The 18,241-nt window shown below is 34.5% G+C and overlaps 1 protein-coding gene across 1 annotated transcript in view; it reads right to left on the bottom strand.

The window, feature by feature from the left end:
• Positions 1–18,241, bottom strand: part of LOC136984871 (endoplasmic reticulum aminopeptidase 1-like) — a 73,900-nt gene that overhangs the window by 47,329 nt on the left and 8,330 nt on the right. The window contains exon 2 of the mRNA XM_067282012.1: positions 8,583–9,198. Within this exon, the coding sequence (XP_067138113.1) occupies positions 8,583–9,198 (616 nt within the window). The remainder of the gene's footprint in view (positions 1–8,582; positions 9,199–18,241) is intronic.

Genomic DNA, 18,241 nt, shown 5'->3' on the forward strand with positions numbered 1-18,241 from the left:
ATCTACAATATATACTGATGAATGGAAGGAATACAATCATATTGATGATTTAGAAGGAATAGAAATAAAATATGAAACAGTAAAGCATGCCGAAAATTTTGTAAATCCACTTAATGGTGTACATACGCAAAGTATTGAAAGGTTGTGGGGGCTTCTTAAGAACAAAAAAATTTACCGATTCATTACATGGAGGAACTTCATGATTCATATTTATATGCCTTTATGTATAGAAAGTTTCTTAAATGGGATAGTTTGAAACCGGGTGAACGTTTTGAAATTTTTTGTCAACATTTAAGCAAAATTTATCCAGGAGCAGGCCGTGTGCCTGAATGGAAGGAGCCAGAAACTGTTCCAGCAGCCCCGGAAGCGATACCGAAGTGTGCAAGTGGTGTGAAGAGACAAAAGGAGGAAAAGTTTCGTTATGGTGTAAAGAAACAATTATTGATGATAAAGGATAATACTGAAGTTTGTGAACATAATACTTGGTCAAAAAAGCCTGTCAAAGTCGATGAATGACATACTAATGGTGAGTAATTTTTGTAATAAATGGTTTAGATTTATCTTTATCTCTATGATATTGTTTGTATTAGTATTTCATGCGGTATTTTAATATAGTTAGTTGTTATTATATACAGTCGAGTCCGTATAAGTCGACACCCCAAGGGGAAGTGGAATGTGTCAAGTTATCAGATGTGACGACTAAAGCGAAGTTGGAAAAAAAACCACAAAACTACAATTAATAAAAATACAGTAGTGTGTTATACAGTAGTATAGGCTTACAATACATTGTGTCCTCCATTTACAATTACTCTGTAGATGAAAAACTGAAAAATTCATTTAGTGTTGTTTGTTTTGAGCACTTAACTGTCTCGACTTTCTTTTTCAACGATCATGAATGCCTGATGATGATGCTTTAAAGGTTAAAACATCATCTTCGCAATTGTCAATTGTTGGCAAGTAACGTCTAAGAATTCTTAATGCCTCTAGCATGAGAAATTGCAAAATTGGATTCTGGTGTGACGTTGATGTAGATTGTATACTTTCTTTTTGTTTATCTGTTATTATTTTTGTAATATATGTTGATGATTTGAATAAACATTAAATGTAATGTAATATATTGTTGATGATTCAGATGAACGAAATGTAATCATGTAGGTGCTGAGGTGGCAGAACGAAAAGGAGGGGAGAAAAAAACAAATGGAGCGACAGTCGCTCGAGAGAACCAGCCGGATGTAAAAGTGTTTTAGTTGTGTTAATAAAGAGTTATTCATATTATATTATCTGGTCAGTTGAGTCGTTTATAATACATGGTGGCAGCATAGAGGAAAATGTATCAGATCCCAGTGCCAGTACTTTTTAATTTTTGTTCCGAGGATTGGAGAACATGGATAGGGCGTTTCGAACAATTCCGAACAGCATCTGGACTCCATAATAAAGAGGAAACTGACCAGGTAAATTCTTTTATATATTTAATGGGACAAAAAGCCGGGGAAATTTTGGTGTCATTTAGTCTCTCAGAAGAGGATAGAAATGACTATTCAAAAGTTAAGGCGGCACTCGAAAAATACTTCGTCCCAACTAAAAATGTTATCTACGAAAGATATAAATTCTACTCTCGGTTTCAAGAGGAAGGAGAAACAGTGGAGAATTTTGTAACCTTATTATATAGTCTGGTTAAAACGTGTGATTTCCCTGCTTTGTTTCAAGACAAAATGATTAGGGACAGAATAGTTTGCAAAATTAGAGACAAAAAGGTTTCGGAACGTTTGCAACTTGAAACGGAACTAACTCTGGATAAAGCAATAAACACTGTGAGACAGGCTGAAACAGTAAAAAAGCAACAAGAAGCTTTTAAGAACAATTCCGGGAATAACATATATGCATTAGGCAAAACTGCACGTAGGAAAAATGTATTTTTGAAGCTGGAAGCTACCGACCATTCGTTTACCGGAAACAAAACTTCAAATTCCTGTTATTGGTGTGGAAAAACGGGGAAACATACTAAACTAAATTGCCCTGCACGTAAGGCAGTCTGTAATAAGTGCAAAAAAGTAGGCCATTACGCAAAGGTCTGTAAAGCTAATGGGTATAAATGAAATAGGAGAACCTAAGCAAAGTTCATTTCTAGGACATGTTAAAGGGTCAAGTAATATAAACAATAGCGTTAAGAGACAGCTTAACCAGTGGAATGCAAATATTTTCATGGGAGACATTCCTTTAAATTTCAAGATTGACACAGGGGCAGATGTCACAGTTATACCACACGAGACATATAACAGAGTGCTATCTCGTGTTAAATTATGAGAAACAAATAGATCTATACACAGTCCTGGAAAGAAAACCCTGGATGTTGTGGGAGTGTTTACGGAGAAGCTAAGAAATAAGAGATTCCACATCCAAGAAGACATATATGTTATAGATAAACTAGAACACTCCTTGTTGAGTGGTAAAAGCAAGTGAACAGTTAAATCTTGTGAAAAGAATACAGGAACTAAACTCTACTTTTGATCCATTTAAAGAATTCCTGAATCTATTTCAGGGGATTGGAAAAGTACAGAAACCTTATCACATTAAACTTAAACCGGAAGCAAAGCCTTACGCTCTGGCAGTTTCTTGAAAAGTACCATTGCCCCTGAGAGATAAGCTCAAGAACACTTTGGATGATATGGTAAATAAGGGAATAATTGAGGCAGTAGATGAACCTGCAGAATGGTGTATGCTCCAATGGTTTTGGTTCCGAAGAAATCAGGTAAAATAAAAATTTGCATTGATCTATCTAAATAAATGAGAACATTGAGAGAGAATACTTTCCAATGGCATCAGTCGATTATACACTCAGCCAATTTCATAACGCAAAAATCTTTAGTATTATTGATGATAATGCAGGGTTTTGGCAGATTGCATTGGATTCAGAATCATCTTACTTGACAATCTTTATAACACCCTTTGGGAGGTTCAGATTTAAACGATTGCCATTTGGAATTAAGTCGGCGCCTGAAATATTTCAGAAAAGAATACGTGAAATAATACCAGAGGGCCCTGGAATTGTAGGACTAATGGATGAATTCATGATATTTGGGACCACAGAAGAAGAACATGATAAACGTCTGCATAAAGTTCTTCGTACACTTCAAAATGCAGAATGGACTCTAAATGCTGAAAAATGTCAGTTCAGAATGAAAGAAGTCAAGTTTCTCGGACATTCAATCTCGCACGAAGGTATAAAACCTGATCCCAAGAAAACAGAAGCACAAGACCTAGTTCTGTCACAGAGCTGAAAAGATTTTTGGGCATGAGTGGGTTCCTAAACAAATTTATACCAAGGATGGCTGATGTTGCAAACCCTCTGTACGAACTGTTAAAGAGCAACGTAGAATGGATATAGGGGCCAGCACAGGAAACATCGTTCCAAGAGATCAAGAATCAGCTATGTCAAACTCCAGGATTATCAATGTATGATCCAAACAAAGAAACATATATTCCCTGTGACGCATCATCTTACGGTCTTGGTGCTGTGTTGTATCAGAGTAAAAGTGGTCACATGTCTCCAATTTGCTATGCATCTAGGACATTGTTGGATACTGAGAAACGATACGCGCAAATTGAGGAGGAGGCTTTGGCAATTGTTTGGGCTTGTGAGAGATTCCACGACTACATAATGTGAATATTGAATATCGTGTCTATAAGCAGTAGTGAATATTGAAACAGACCACAAACCGCTGATACCAATTTTCATGTCGAAGGCTTTGGACAGTCTTACTCCAAGACTGCAACAAATGAAGCTACGAATGATGAGATACGATTATATTGTGAGATTACCTCCAGGGTGCAGAAAGTATGAAATTACCTTTTACCCCACTTACTGGGCTTTGTTCTAAATGGCCTCTCTAAAGTCTAGGATGGCTTCCTTAAGATTTTATATAACAGGAATCTGTGAAGATCTCCTGCAATAGGGACGCCTTAGAGCCCCTGTAAATTATTTTTCTTCTGACACCAGTTAACCTAGGAAATTAGCGGGTTAATGCACTTTAAACCTTGCGAAATAACAAATGGGAGGGATGATGGATAAGTTTGGAAGGACTTACTAAAAGATGAGTCAGAGATAATCATATCAACAAAAGAAAACAAAATTTATTAAAATTAACTAAAACAAAAATAAAATATATCATAAATTCCATTTCTATCTTAAATTCTAAATCTAAACGCACGAGAGAGAGAGTTCACAATATTTCTGAGTAGGATAAAATACCTTATCAAAAAGTAGACTGTAACATGATTCAAATTAAATCTTCAGGAAATGTTCGTTCAAAAGTTCTCAGTTCATTCTCCTTTAGGCACATACAATAAAAGTCTTGATTCTTCTACTTAAATTATTACTCTTCCATCGGATAACTAGTTTAAATTCGCTGAACTCATCGGTAATGGGTTTGGAGATTCCTTCCCTTCACTGAATCTTCACAAAAAGCTTCAGGAAAATCATGAAGGTGTCTTGCACGAGGGTTTCTAAAGATCTCTCCTTTTCTCGATGTGTCTTACAACAAGACTTCTCAGGAACTCCTTTTTCTCGATGTGACTTACATGAGGGTTTCTAAGGAACTCCCTGAATTTGGTGCAAATTTTGATAATATTCTTGTGTTTCGTCCAATTAAATTAGAGGATTTTTCTTACGTAAACAGGAAAGTTAGGGGTAAAATCTGAGGAAACAAAGCCTCTGATGACGTCTAACTTGGCAGATGACAGGGCTGATAACAACTGTTAGGTTCCGTTTTAATGGAAAGGGGAGGCAGTTTCCTTTCTTTCACAAAATCGATTATTCTATTTAATAAATTTTATATTTTCTCAAACAATAACAAATTTTCAAATAGTACAATTAAATTCACATATGATAGTATAAAACAAGAGCTGTTTCTTGAAGTAAACACTTGGTAAAATTAGATTTAATGGTGGTAAAAGGGGGTGAACTGGTGGGTGAAGAAGTTCCGTTATCATCAACAAGGAAGTTTAAACGGAAACGTCTTCCTTTCACAAAAGCCAGTTTTTAACAAAATAATTTAAAGTATTATTTTCTTAGTAAAAATTATATTATTTAATAAATCTTTATATATATATTCAAAATTAATAAATCCCATTCTCACAATATCATCGTATACAAACTGGAAAAGCAGCTTATCCGAACAGGGAAATGAAGAGGAGATTGAGGCTTACGTTCAAACTATTATCAACACCTTTCCTGCATCTGATAAACGGTTAGCGGAAATCGTGTATCTACAAGAGAGAGATCCAATTTGTAATGTGTTGATGAGATACTGCAAGGAAGGTTGGCCAAAGAAAAACAAAATACCCGAGAAAATACGAAGATATTGGGAACATAAAAATTCAATTACTCTCCAAAATAATATTTTATTTAAAGATGCCAGGATTGTCATTCCAGAAAAGCTCCAAGAAGAAATATTGAATAGGTTACATGAAGGTCATCTTAGAATAACCAGGTGTTGAGCCCGAGCTCAAGAGACTGTTTGGTGGCCAGGCTTATCGGCAAACATTGAAAAATTGATTTCGAACTGCTCAATATGTATCCAATACCAAAAGTATCATGAAGAGCCTCTTATCCCAAGCGAATTTCCTGAGAGACCTTAGCAAATTGTGGGGGTAGATCTTCTAAAACTAAAAAGCCATTGGTATCTCATAATGGCTAACTACTTTTCAAGATATTTTGAAGTTGCCAGGTTGGAAAAATTGTCGTCATCGTCAGTAATTAACCACATGAAATCAATTTTCACAAGACATGGAATTCCAGAAGTTGTACGAAGTGACAATGGCACCCAGTTTTCCCAGGTTATCGACTCGGAATACCGTAAATTTGCAGATAAGTATAAATTTTCAAGTATAACTTCTAGTCCAAGATACCCCCAAAGCAATGGATTCATTGAATCAATGGTCAAAAATTTCAAAAGTCATTACTTGAAATCTGAGTCGCAGGATCACTATTTGATGCTGCTGGCAATGAGATCTGCACCATTAGAGAATGGCTATAGTCCGGCAGAACTGTTAATGAGCCGAAGATTGAGAACACCCCTGCCATCAAGCAATCAACAATTGATACCTCGTCTGATTGATTTTGCTTCAGTAAGACAGAAGAAAAAGGGGAAGGCAGATAAACAGAAAACCTATTTTGATCATCGCCATGGTGCAAAAACTCTTCTACGTTTGAAGATAGGACAGCCAGTCTGGGTGTCAGATATGCGAACATATGGAAAGGTGAAGGAAGCTCACCATACTCCACGATCTTACATTATCGAAACTCCCAGTGGCACGTTCCGCAGGAACAGAATACATTTACACCCATCGTCTATTCCCCAGTCAGTCTCCCAGGAAGACGAACCGCAAATCGTCGATGATGAGAATTCAACTGGATCGTCCAACCGGAATACTCCTGAAGAAGAAACTCCCAAGACTCCCATAAAAATACATAAAATGTTCAGGCATTTTTATTAATATGTATTAATAAAAATGCCTTAACACTTATATATATAAATATATATATATATATATATATATTAATATATTATTATATTACTAAATATATTAATTATATATTAATAAATAAATCGATTCCCCTTCCTAAAAAAAAATGAGTTCACACCACACGTGCAGAGTGAATTCATTTTTTCAGGAGGGGGTGATGACTTATCAGAGTGTGGGATAGCAAAAGTATGTTGACTTATCCAGTAGTGACGAGTTAAACGGTGTCGAGTAAACTGGAGATTTTTAACATTAATGCCTATGTAAGTTGGCCGGACCACAGAAAACTGACTACTTAACCGACAGTGTCGAGTTATCTGGGTGTTGACTTATGCGGACTCGACTGTATTAGTATAAGTTATATTAGTCTATCACGTGATCCAGGCTGGTAGAGTTGTCATGTGATAATAATTTGCTCCAAATGGATGGCGTCGGGAGCGAGGCTAGTCGCAACAGGAAGTGTCGCCATGACAGTATACACATCTGAAATTTAACAATTAATTTATTGTTCAGATTTTATTTTTAATAATTGTACATTTTTTGTCTTTTTATTTTGAAGAACTTAAGTGTGAAGTGTTTGTTTTAATCTGATAAAGCTTTCACTTACACTTTGCAAAGTGTTTGCTGTAAAGAGATCAAATAATAACATGTAGATATGTCAATACAGTGGACCTTCGTTATAGCGCTGCTCACTATACTGCGCACTCAGTTATAGTGCAGGCAATGTTCACGACGCGATAAGCTCAAACACGTTTATACAGGTCCGTGCGGCGTTAAGGTTCGTTCACATCTACAGACACCGTACGTGGCAAACACGTAACAGCATAGACATAAAAATATTATTACATACATTTTCAATGAGCATATTTACATATACCGCGCATGAGCGGATCGTGTCCGCACAGACACGGGCCGGCACCGGCCAGCATTGTCTGCAAGAATGTTTTGTCTGTGCCGGCTCTGTCTGTACAACTCTGTGGGAGTTGGTCGCGGTTAGTATGAACGCCATCGTCGACATGCACAGACAGTGCTTGGTTAAAATGATAAATCAAGAGAAATTAATTGAATTAGTTCGGGAATATACATTTCTTTATGATTTAAGTGCGTGCACTCCCTAGTATGTTTGAATGCGTCTGTGCATGCTGGGTTGTAGATGTGAAAACTATTGTCTGTGCCATGTCTGCCACGTACGGTGTCTGTAGATGTGAACCAACCTTTAGTGAGTAATGCATTTTATTGTTACTGCGTATTGAGTAATTGTGTATGTATTGAGTTCCTGAATGTACAGTATTTTGAATAGTGTTTAATTATTGTATTCATGATAAGTAAAAGAAAAGCTTGACATTATTGCTAAAGTAAAGAGGTGAACTGTGTTACACCGCGCGCGCCATTCGGTATAACGCGGTTCACCTTATAACGCGGTTGTTGTTTCCTGCCCAACATGCGCGTTATATCAGTAGAATACAGTGATCCACTGTATTCTAAAATATAGCTTCATGTTAAAGTTTGAATTCCTGGAACATGACCACACAGTTAATGTTGACATTGCTACTACATTGTTGTAAGAAACTTGAAAGAGATTCTAAAAAGGAAATGATTCAATTCTTGAAGCAACTTTTGTAAGCTTCCTTCAGAGGATGCCATCTGTGCAAAGCATAAGGGACCCTTCCTGTTAAGCAGCCCAGCTGAACTAGTGACGTACTGTTCACGTTAGTATCAATGGGTGTTTCTAATGCTTCCTGCATTAAAGAAACACCCTTTAGCCTGTCAGGATGTAAAACACACAGCAAAGACTATGAAAGTAGGTACAATCTTTTTATGAGACTGGCATTAACTAGTTTATTATGTCTATGATAAATATTGTACTTGTCAAGGGTGCTATGTAGAAATATAATATAGGTTAGTCACATTTTGTAGTTTATAATCTTCTAAATAATAAAGTAAATATGAAGTAAAAAAAAAGCATTAAAAACTATCTAAAATTAAATTTGGTTACACGAATATTAAATTAAATGTTTTAAAAGAAATTTTTATTTATAATTTAATTAATATAAAAGTACCTTTTTTCTCCAGCTTTTGTTTTGTAAGAACTAATATAAAAACCTTCCAATTTCTCTTCTAATATTTTCATAAAATCAATAATTAGAATATAATTTGCATCTTTTTGAAGAGTTTTGTGAAACTGAATAAAAATTTGCTCATGCTTGTGACATTCAATGTGTTGGAGAATTGGAATTTCTGTTTCGTCCTTTGTCAAAAGAACAAATCTTGTAATATTCAAATCTCTGGCATGTAAAACCACAAAGTCAGAATCTTGAGCCAGAACAAAAGTAATATTGACGTTGCCCTTATTTAAAAACGTTGTCAAATTCGGATGAAGAAACAAGGAATAATGTTTTGGAATTATAAATGAAGGCAGGCGAATGTCCTGCCAGGGACACACATTGTCCACCGGATGTTCTACAGATGGAGAAATGTTGGATGCATCGTCAAAATGAATGTTACTCTCACAATGTAAGGCGGGTCTCGCAAAAGCTGCAATCAGAGAAATCACCAGCAACAGCACAAATACTGTAATAGTAATGCAGAGAGCCTGCACTTTTGTGCACGAGAAATGTCTCTGTCTGTCACCGACTGAATCATCTCCATAAAGCACTTGCTTTTTAGCATTTTCACCTGAAATAAAATAATCTCAATTTAATAGAATTTACTTATTTTAAAATATGCATATAAATAAACATATTATAAAAATACAAGGTGACCAAGTAAAAATTTTACTCGTAAGAAGTGGTACAAAGAACTTTAAATGCCGCAAGCCGGATTTGACAATGCTGTGAGCCGGCCATGCTTATTATTATGCTGCTATGTATTACAAGAAACATAACATTTATTATGGATTTGAGATAGAACATTTGAAACTCTAAAGCATTAAATAAAAAGTTCATAATAATCCAACGATCGCCTAAATATTTGGGCTGTAATATGGCTATAATCAAATAATTAATACAAATAAATTTGGTACTAGAGGTAAGCATTAGGCACCATATCTTATCTAAATTAATAATTATAATTTTAATAATTTAATGAATAATTTAGAACCTCTAGAAGAAAATAACTGACCTAGGGCGGGGTTTGAACTTATTATATCAACTCATCAAGCTTTGAGATGTGTTTTATGTAAAAAGTTCATAGACAATCCATGTATTTTAAATCTGAAATTCGAATTTTTCATAGTTATATGAAGGAAACTAAGATACTCCAGTCTCATGTAAAAAAGATTTCATGAAACCTGCTCCTAAATGCATCCAAATGTCTCAAAGTCTCTCCTCAGATCATCGTTTATGACAACTCTTTCTTGGACTTGGTATCCCAAAGTTGAGTTTTAATTAAACACTGGTTTTATTTCCATCTTTATTTAGTTGATCAACTAAATAAAGATGGAAATAAAACCAAGTGTTTAATTAAAACTCAACTTGGGGTTCATAGTCCAACAATCAACAAAACACGGTTTCAAAGAAGAAATAAACAAACAACTCTTTCTGTTATACATGAATCACTGCTTTTAAAAATATTTGTAAGCATACAGTAAACCTTTAATACATAGACAATTCCAGATATTTTCACATTGTCATTTTAACTACTTCTTTATGTAACTTTACATGATGAAAATTTTTTAATTCTATACTATAAAACATTTCACGTTATCACAATGCTTAATTAAAATAGTAATAATAAGGTAACACTTGGGGTTAGAATTACAAAGGGGTCAAGGGGATGTTAAACCCTTCTTGCCTTGCCCAACACCTCCCTCTGTCTACTTGATCATTCCATAGTATTACTTGTGCGCATATATGTTGAGATACATGAAGAATTTAAAGTTTCCAAAAATCAGACTTTAGATATTTCATAATCTTCATAGATTTGGACTTGGTTACAGTTATATATTAAATTAATTCTTTTTCTGGTTATAGGAGTCTAAATAAAAACACACATACATTTATCTATTTGAGTAAGTGCTTTTGAATTCCAAAAGCACTCCTTTAAGCAGAAAAAGAATTGAATTAAGTTACGGAGGAGAAGAGGAAGTACGAGGAGTCTCGGATCAAGACGTACTATATTCATTTCTTGACAAACTGAGTTAAGCATGTGGGCAGATCCTTCGAATCAATCTGTGTCAAACAGCACTACTGCAATTAACCTGTTTTTTCAATATGTCATGATAAATAAAGAGAGAAAACTGTTTGGTTGTAAAATGTATCATAAACACTTGTAATTCCCAGTAGTAACAGACTAGGGGAATCCAATTTAATTTGTACAAAAAATAAAGGGCTACAATATTAAGCACACGAAGTTCAAATTACAAAAAATTTTCCTGCTTTTCTTTTTAGCACAAAAAGTTTAACTATTTCAATTTGTTTGAATCCAAATAGTAGAAAAATCCTGAGATAGTTTATTCGGAAGAGTCTTTCCCAAAACTTGGATGTAAATGGACAAAAATAAAGTTCTACACAGTTCACTTTCGTACTCCTTGCTTACTTGTCCTCTTCACTCTCTGCTGGTGTGTGGTAGTTTGGAAGGAGATATTTGTGAGTCCACGAGTAATGGTTTCAAATAACAACACGGAGATAAAAATTCATACGGTGAATACTCCTTTTTATTTCTTCCGAATGCGATTCTTTTAATATATGGATCCCAACTCGACAGAATTTCACTTCTATCTCTTTACAGGGGAGTTGGTCGCCTCCTATTACTACACATATATACAATATGCACGCGTAATACAAACAAACAGGAAAACATAAAGGGAGAACTTAATGACTAACTTTCACCTAACCTTATAACTATCTTAGAACTAACAAGGAAAAGAAACGGATAGACTAAGAAAAGTAAAGAAAAGGCTGATAGAAAGTACCCGGGCCCAAGTCGTGTAGTTGACGTCCTTGATGATTTTCACACACTCTCAATCGTAGTTGTCTCTCTCTACTCAACCAGCAGTTCTATGTCTAGATCCTTCAACTCTCCCGATGTCTTAGAAATCTTCGTAGCTTCCTTTCCTCTCTGGTCTCAGCAGGCTCTCTCCCAATTCGCAGTCCCCTTTCTTTCAGTCTGGAGCACTACTTACTAAGTCTGTCTCCTTCGAGGTCCAGCCAGAAAGTGTCTCCTCTCTTTTTCCTACGCTGCCTTGGGCTCATACTTTCTTTGTCTATGTCCCCAAATTCGGAGAAGTCTTAATCTCCTCCTCCTTTGTTTGACTCTCAGTTCTTGGAAAGGGCAATCCTCCCCCTTGAGCAGTAACGGTTTACATATGAGTTGCTTTGAGACAATGGAAAGGAAGTATGAAAGTGGGAATGAGAGAAGAAAATAGAAACGAAATACAGAACTTATGAACTATATAAAACTAAAATATGGCTGATGGCCATAGGTGAATCTCACACATAAAAGAATAGTAAGAAACAAAGGGAAACACCTTAAGTACCCCTCAACGAAAGGTAAGGGTGGCACCCCTTACCGTGGACAAACTGTTACAAAAAGAAATACAAAAAATATCAAAATAGTGTTGTAACACCACACACTGAAAAAAACTGCTCCAGAGAAACAAGCTATAATATGCACCACACAATCTGTTACCATGCAATTGCTCACTTCCTGTTCGGGTAGTTGTTGGCAACACATGAATGAATCTCGACTCTGTCTCTCTTCATTGTGTATAGTGTGTGCGGAGAACAATACTTTTTGCAACACAACCAAACACTGTTGGGATTCCTGAATAAAACAGAACCAAAGAAACACTATCAGGATTCCTGTTAATAAGGATCCTAAGGAGGTATCTGATGTGGTGGAATTATTGGAGAAACATTTTGGAGACAAGTGGAATAAAGATCATCATTTAAAATACTATGTCGATGTTTGCAAAGGGAATACCACCAAAGCAGAAATTGCAGACAAATATTGTGAAGAGGGATACATGACCAATCTTGATAGAGGGCAGACTAACTGTGCATATTAATTATCTTATGATCTGAAAACAATACTGTTGTCAGACTAACACAGCTTGATCCAACACCACCCCCAGGGGCCGGGCAACTGGGGTAACTGCCCTAGGCCCCGCACTTAAGAGGATGCAGCATAATAATGTTTTATAATTAAAATGTAACTTGTATTTCAACATAAAACTTAATTTTAAGATATAATTGTAAGGTACACTGGAAAAATCTCATGAATCTTGATTTCTTGATACAACTTTGCTACTAATTGATTTTATGATCTACAAAAAGAATAACTGTTTAATGCTTAAATTCAAATATATTTGTTTTTATTAGTGTTCTATTTAGTAGTTTTTTTATAAAGGAATAATTACCTTAAAAATAATCAAAATAATAATAAAGAAAAAAAATAGTTTTTATAGTATAAATTGTAAGTTGGCAGTATCTAACCTACCAACAAAACTAGGCACCAAGTCAGGTTGGTGTAGTTAGCATAGCATAGGACATTTATACACTTGAGCATATTGTAAGCTAATAAATGTTTTAATTGAACAAATTTATGCTGCTTAATGGTACTTTTTTAAATTTACTAAGGTGTTTTAATTTAACTTCTTCGTTCAGCACTCCATTATGTAAAACAGCAGAGAAAAACATTGTTATAGTGATAACTTTAAAATTTGGGATTGAAACTTTACTAACACAAGTAAGTTTTTCAAATTTTCCAATTATTATATATGTTTTTAATCTCTATTTTTCTATTCATTTTTTATTTTAAGTTTTATTTTCTATTTTTTCTAAGATTTAGAACATTAGCAGTGAGTATGAGTAGAGATTGTGATAAAAACAGAAATTATTTAAGTGGTAACCAGAAAAGAAAACATGTGATGTTCAGGGTTACTCGAATGACAACAAGATATAACACAAAGAACAAAACTTTATTATCGAGTACAAACATAAGATTTTTAGAATGATACAGGTTCCAACTCTGAGGCAAGTCCGCCAAAAAAAAATAAGTTTCTTTTTTCATGACACAAATATATACAAAATTTGTAATAAAAATCTTTGTTACAATCCTTTAGATGCCTAGAGTTATCCAATATACCGTTTTTGAATTATGCATGCACAGGCTGTGTTTTCTTTAAATTTACCTTAACCTACTTATATAAAAATGATAGAAGACAGACATAGATAAATGAAGGAGGAAGAGAGATAGGATAGGGGTACCCAATTGTTTTGAATGTTCCCTTGGTGGTTCAGGTGAACTTAACTACCTTCGTCTCACCAGATTGTTACTCCACTTTCAGGCAGTCTCTGCACCTCTCATCGAAGTTTCTTTTTAGATGCTCCTTCTGCAAAACACCTTGAAGACTCCTACTATATCGTCTCCTTATCCTATTCCTGGCTTTAACACCAAACTTCCATACTCGTCTTCTACTAACAAAATGACCAAGAGTCTCTCCTTGATCTGTCCGATCTCTCTGGTGTCTACCCAAAAAGTGGCTCTGTCTCCCTTCAGATCGCTCCAGAACCTTCTTCTACCCATTGTTCACCTCCCACACTTTCAGGATTTGGGCATAGGTAGAGAGTTCTCGAATTTTGGGGAACAAAGAAATTAGAGAACAATAGAAAGTTGATAGGTATGAAAAAGATTGAGGAAAGAAAGAAAAAAAATAATAATATAAACCTATAAACTATATACAAATTATGGCATTATGTCGCAAAGATATTCTTTTAAAATATTTTAAAACTGATAATGAAGAAAATGATCTGGCTATAGCTAGCACTAGTGTACAAAATAAAGAAGAGTTACAAATTACATACAAAGTATTACCTTCATTATTGAATGAGGAGCTATAAATGATAAAGGTCAAGATTTTTTTCTTAGCGCAAATGAGGAAACTAAAGAATTATCAACCATATCGGAAGACGATCCTGGAACATGGCCATCACACCCTTCTGAGAAAATCAGATTATTATTAATTAATAAAAACATTGTTCAAGTAACAAATTACAATGTTCTGCATAGATGAACTAGGTAGAAAATTTAATGTATCTTGTTATACAAAAATACATTTAAATGCAGAAAAATATTGCAGAAACTGGCTTCTCTATTCAAAATTAAAAGATAAGGTATTTTGTTTTTACTGCTATTTATGTCCTAACCAATTGTCAAGATCATCTTTAGCATTAGTAAATGAAGATGTTTCTGACTGGAAGCACCTTGGAACTCGCTTAAATGAACATGAATTATCGTTGCCACACAGAAAATCACTTAAATATTTTATGGAGCTAAAACAGGTTGCAAAAAGAACAAACAATTGATGATTTTCATCAAAGACAGTAGGAAGTGAAGCACGATAGGAATACACAGACATGTGAATTCAATTAAAACAAATTTAATTTTGCGATAAACAATTATATACAGATGAGTTATTTTGGATTCCCTCGGTCCAATTTCTCTTACTGTCCGATGGTAGCAATAACCCAAGTAGCTTACCTTCTTGGTAACTACTTGCCCGGCAGTACTAATCAAACCCGCGCGATCCTTAACTAAATTAAACCTAAAGATAGAAAAGTATAGAGATAGGGAAATGAGAAGAATTGACAGGATAGTGGGATACCCTTGTTCTCACTGAACTCTGATGCCAGCTTGTGCTTTGTTTTGCGTGTCTCTGGGTTCTTCTTCAATGTTTTAAATATCTTCTACTATAATTTATTTTCGGTGGCTCTGATTCTACTGTCCGGATCCTTACCTCACGGCTCTCTATTCGGCCCTCATTGAATTCCGTCTCACGAGCTTGCTGTTTTCGTCCATGCTTCTTCGTGTCCGGCCAGAGAAAGAATGACCCTTTGTGACTCAGATTTTAACTCATCCTCGACTTGAAGTCTTTGTCCCACTCGACCCCCTGGTGGGTGGGGAGTGGAAAGCCCCTATTCCCAGAAGCCAGAACAATGAACAAAGAAAGTTAGAAGGAAGGATTAAGAAAGAGAGAGAATTATTAAAACTAATTAAATCTATAATACATATGTGCAAAAATATATGGCGTACAGCCACAATATATCAAGCCATAGCTTCATTACAAGAAAGATTTGAACAAATTGAAAATCATATTAATATTTTCGGTTTTCTTTACAATATTCCACTATTACGAACAATGGAAGACGACCAACTTAAAAAGTTTTGCATGAATTTAGATTTAAAATTAATGCAAGATGATAATCGTGATATAAATGGAGCCAGTTTATATGAAGAAATTAAAATTTTTTGTTCGATCTGTATTAATGGTGAAAATGCAACACCAGTACAGTGCTTGAATATGCTGAGAAATATGCACGACTCTTTTCCAAATCTGGCCATTAGTTTAAGATTATTATTAACAATTCCAATTTCAACAGCATCGGCAGAACAAAGTTTTTCTAAAATTAAAACTAATTAAAAATTATTTATGGACAACAATGACAGAGGAACAATTAACAAATCTGACTCTTATCTATTGAGCACGAAATATGTGAAAATTTAAATTGCAATGATTTAAGAAAAGATTTTGCTGAAATAAAAGCCCACAAAATTAATATTTCATAAAATAGTGCAAAAGGTTCATTAAAAAAAATTAAGATAAAAATAAACAAACATACAAGCTTTAAAAAATAATTTTTTTACACTTTTTGTTTTATAATTTCTGCAATTTTGTTTAAATAAATTTTTGAACAGTTAACGTTAATTATTTTACTTATTAGTTTTTTTTTACTAATACTTAGTTTATTTTTGTGTCCAGCAGTGGCCGAGCAGTTCTGTTGCTAAACACTGGGAATTTGATCATGGGTTTGCGCTGTGCTCAAACGGGTTGGCCACGTGGAGTTTTCCAGGTTTTCTCCACATTTATAACACCTGAATAGGGGTCAGTTTCCCTTACAAGACCTCCTGGAAAACATTTCCACTCACGTAACATACGTGCACTGGAGAAGGCAATGGGGAACCACTGGTTGTAACTTCCCCCAGGATACACCTCGGTGCCTTAACTAACCACTTATTAACCTGCGCCAGGTGCTCGCTGATGTCAGAATTTCTGATATGGCATGCAGAGAGAGTGAGTTTATTTTTAGAAAGGGCCTTTCAATTTCAGATTTGCCCTGGGCCCCGCAAAAGCTAGGAGCAGCCCTGGCTTGATCCATCATTGTATTGCATTTTCTGCTTTAACTGATACCAAAATCATTCCATTAGTCTCAGCTAGGGTACATTAGGCATGCTGTTGTCACAAAGAATGTTTATATCTCATGTTGATCAAAGACAGCAATTGTGTCTGGAGTGCAGAGGGGCATTGCCATATCTATCCAAAACACATCTTCATTTGAGTAATGCTTCTTCAAGAATGAGATTAGTCTCTTCTTAATGCATACCTCATACTATCTACTTCTGTGTTAAGTTATCATTCTTCACTGGTGACACTTCATAATAGAATAAATTCCACATATTAATAAAGAATATAATCCTTTTTCCAAGTTGCCATTGCAAAATGCCATGACACGAATGTCATCAACTTGAAAGTAGCCAATAAATATCCAATAATTTTTTTTAAATTAAAATTTAACTACAAATAGAAATAGTCACTATTGCTATGTAGTTAATATGTATATGAATTTGCACGTATAATACTTTTACAAAAACTCTGCTATTTAGACTAGAATCATCATTATGCAGCATCAAACTTGTTATTTTTGGTAACTCACTGCCTTCTCAGTCCACATTAAGTCAAGTTTGCAGAAACTTTGTTATACTTATTTAATAATTTATCAGAGCATCCATGACAGAGCCACAAGAAACATTAGTGATTGCCTCATAGGGAATGCTATTGATCTCAAAAGATAAAGATTTTACATTATTTCAATTCTAAAAATTTTATACATTAAGTATCCAAAAACTAGCCATAAGACTTAATCTATGAATAATTATTTATCATTTACTATATAGTGAAACCTATTTTATAAATGAATTTCACTATCAATAGTACATACCTAGCAAATGATACTCATTTACAACATAATTCATAATAAAGACTAACTTTGATTATTTATTGCAAAATTCGAGACAATTTCAGAAACTGGATTTTGTATTTTGATTCTTATAGTAATTGGGTACAATCCAGTATACATAAACAAGGCATTAGTGAACTGCAATGTACTAAAATGTGTTCAGACACTTTAGTTCAGTGCAGCAACCAATGCACTTGGCACTTGTCAGGCTGTAGATATGGCAAGCTTCAACCAAACAATATGGCCACCTCCGTGGTTATATTATTGACACTATTTCTACTATTGATCTGTATTAACCCAAAGTTATTTTGACAAAATAAGTCTGCAAATACCAATATGGTGTTCCATCTTGTTACATTGCCAGACGTTCCTGTTAAAGTTTATTAAATCATTCACTAGTGCATCAGTTGTGGCTGAGATCAATGCACACTGAAATGTACTCATTGTAACTATAAATGATAAACACTATGTATTATATACATTTCTTCACTTCCTGATTCAATAAATTCTAGAAAATCAACTTTAATTTCACAAAATTTTTCCTGAATTCTAAGGAATAAATCTGGGTCGAAAATACTTATACTTGTTTTTTTAATAAAAGAAATATTTCCTGAAATCTTTTTTATTCTTTCTATTTTGTGTAAAAGAGCAACCAAACACACTTTACTATAATTTCAATTCATATTTTTATTTTATAAAAACCA

Source organism: Centruroides vittatus, unplaced genomic scaffold (assembly GCF_030686945.1).
Source record: "Centruroides vittatus isolate TY-2023 unplaced genomic scaffold, ASM3068694v2 contig_120, whole genome shotgun sequence".
Taxonomy (NCBI): domain Eukaryota; kingdom Metazoa; phylum Arthropoda; class Arachnida; order Scorpiones; family Buthidae; genus Centruroides; species Centruroides vittatus.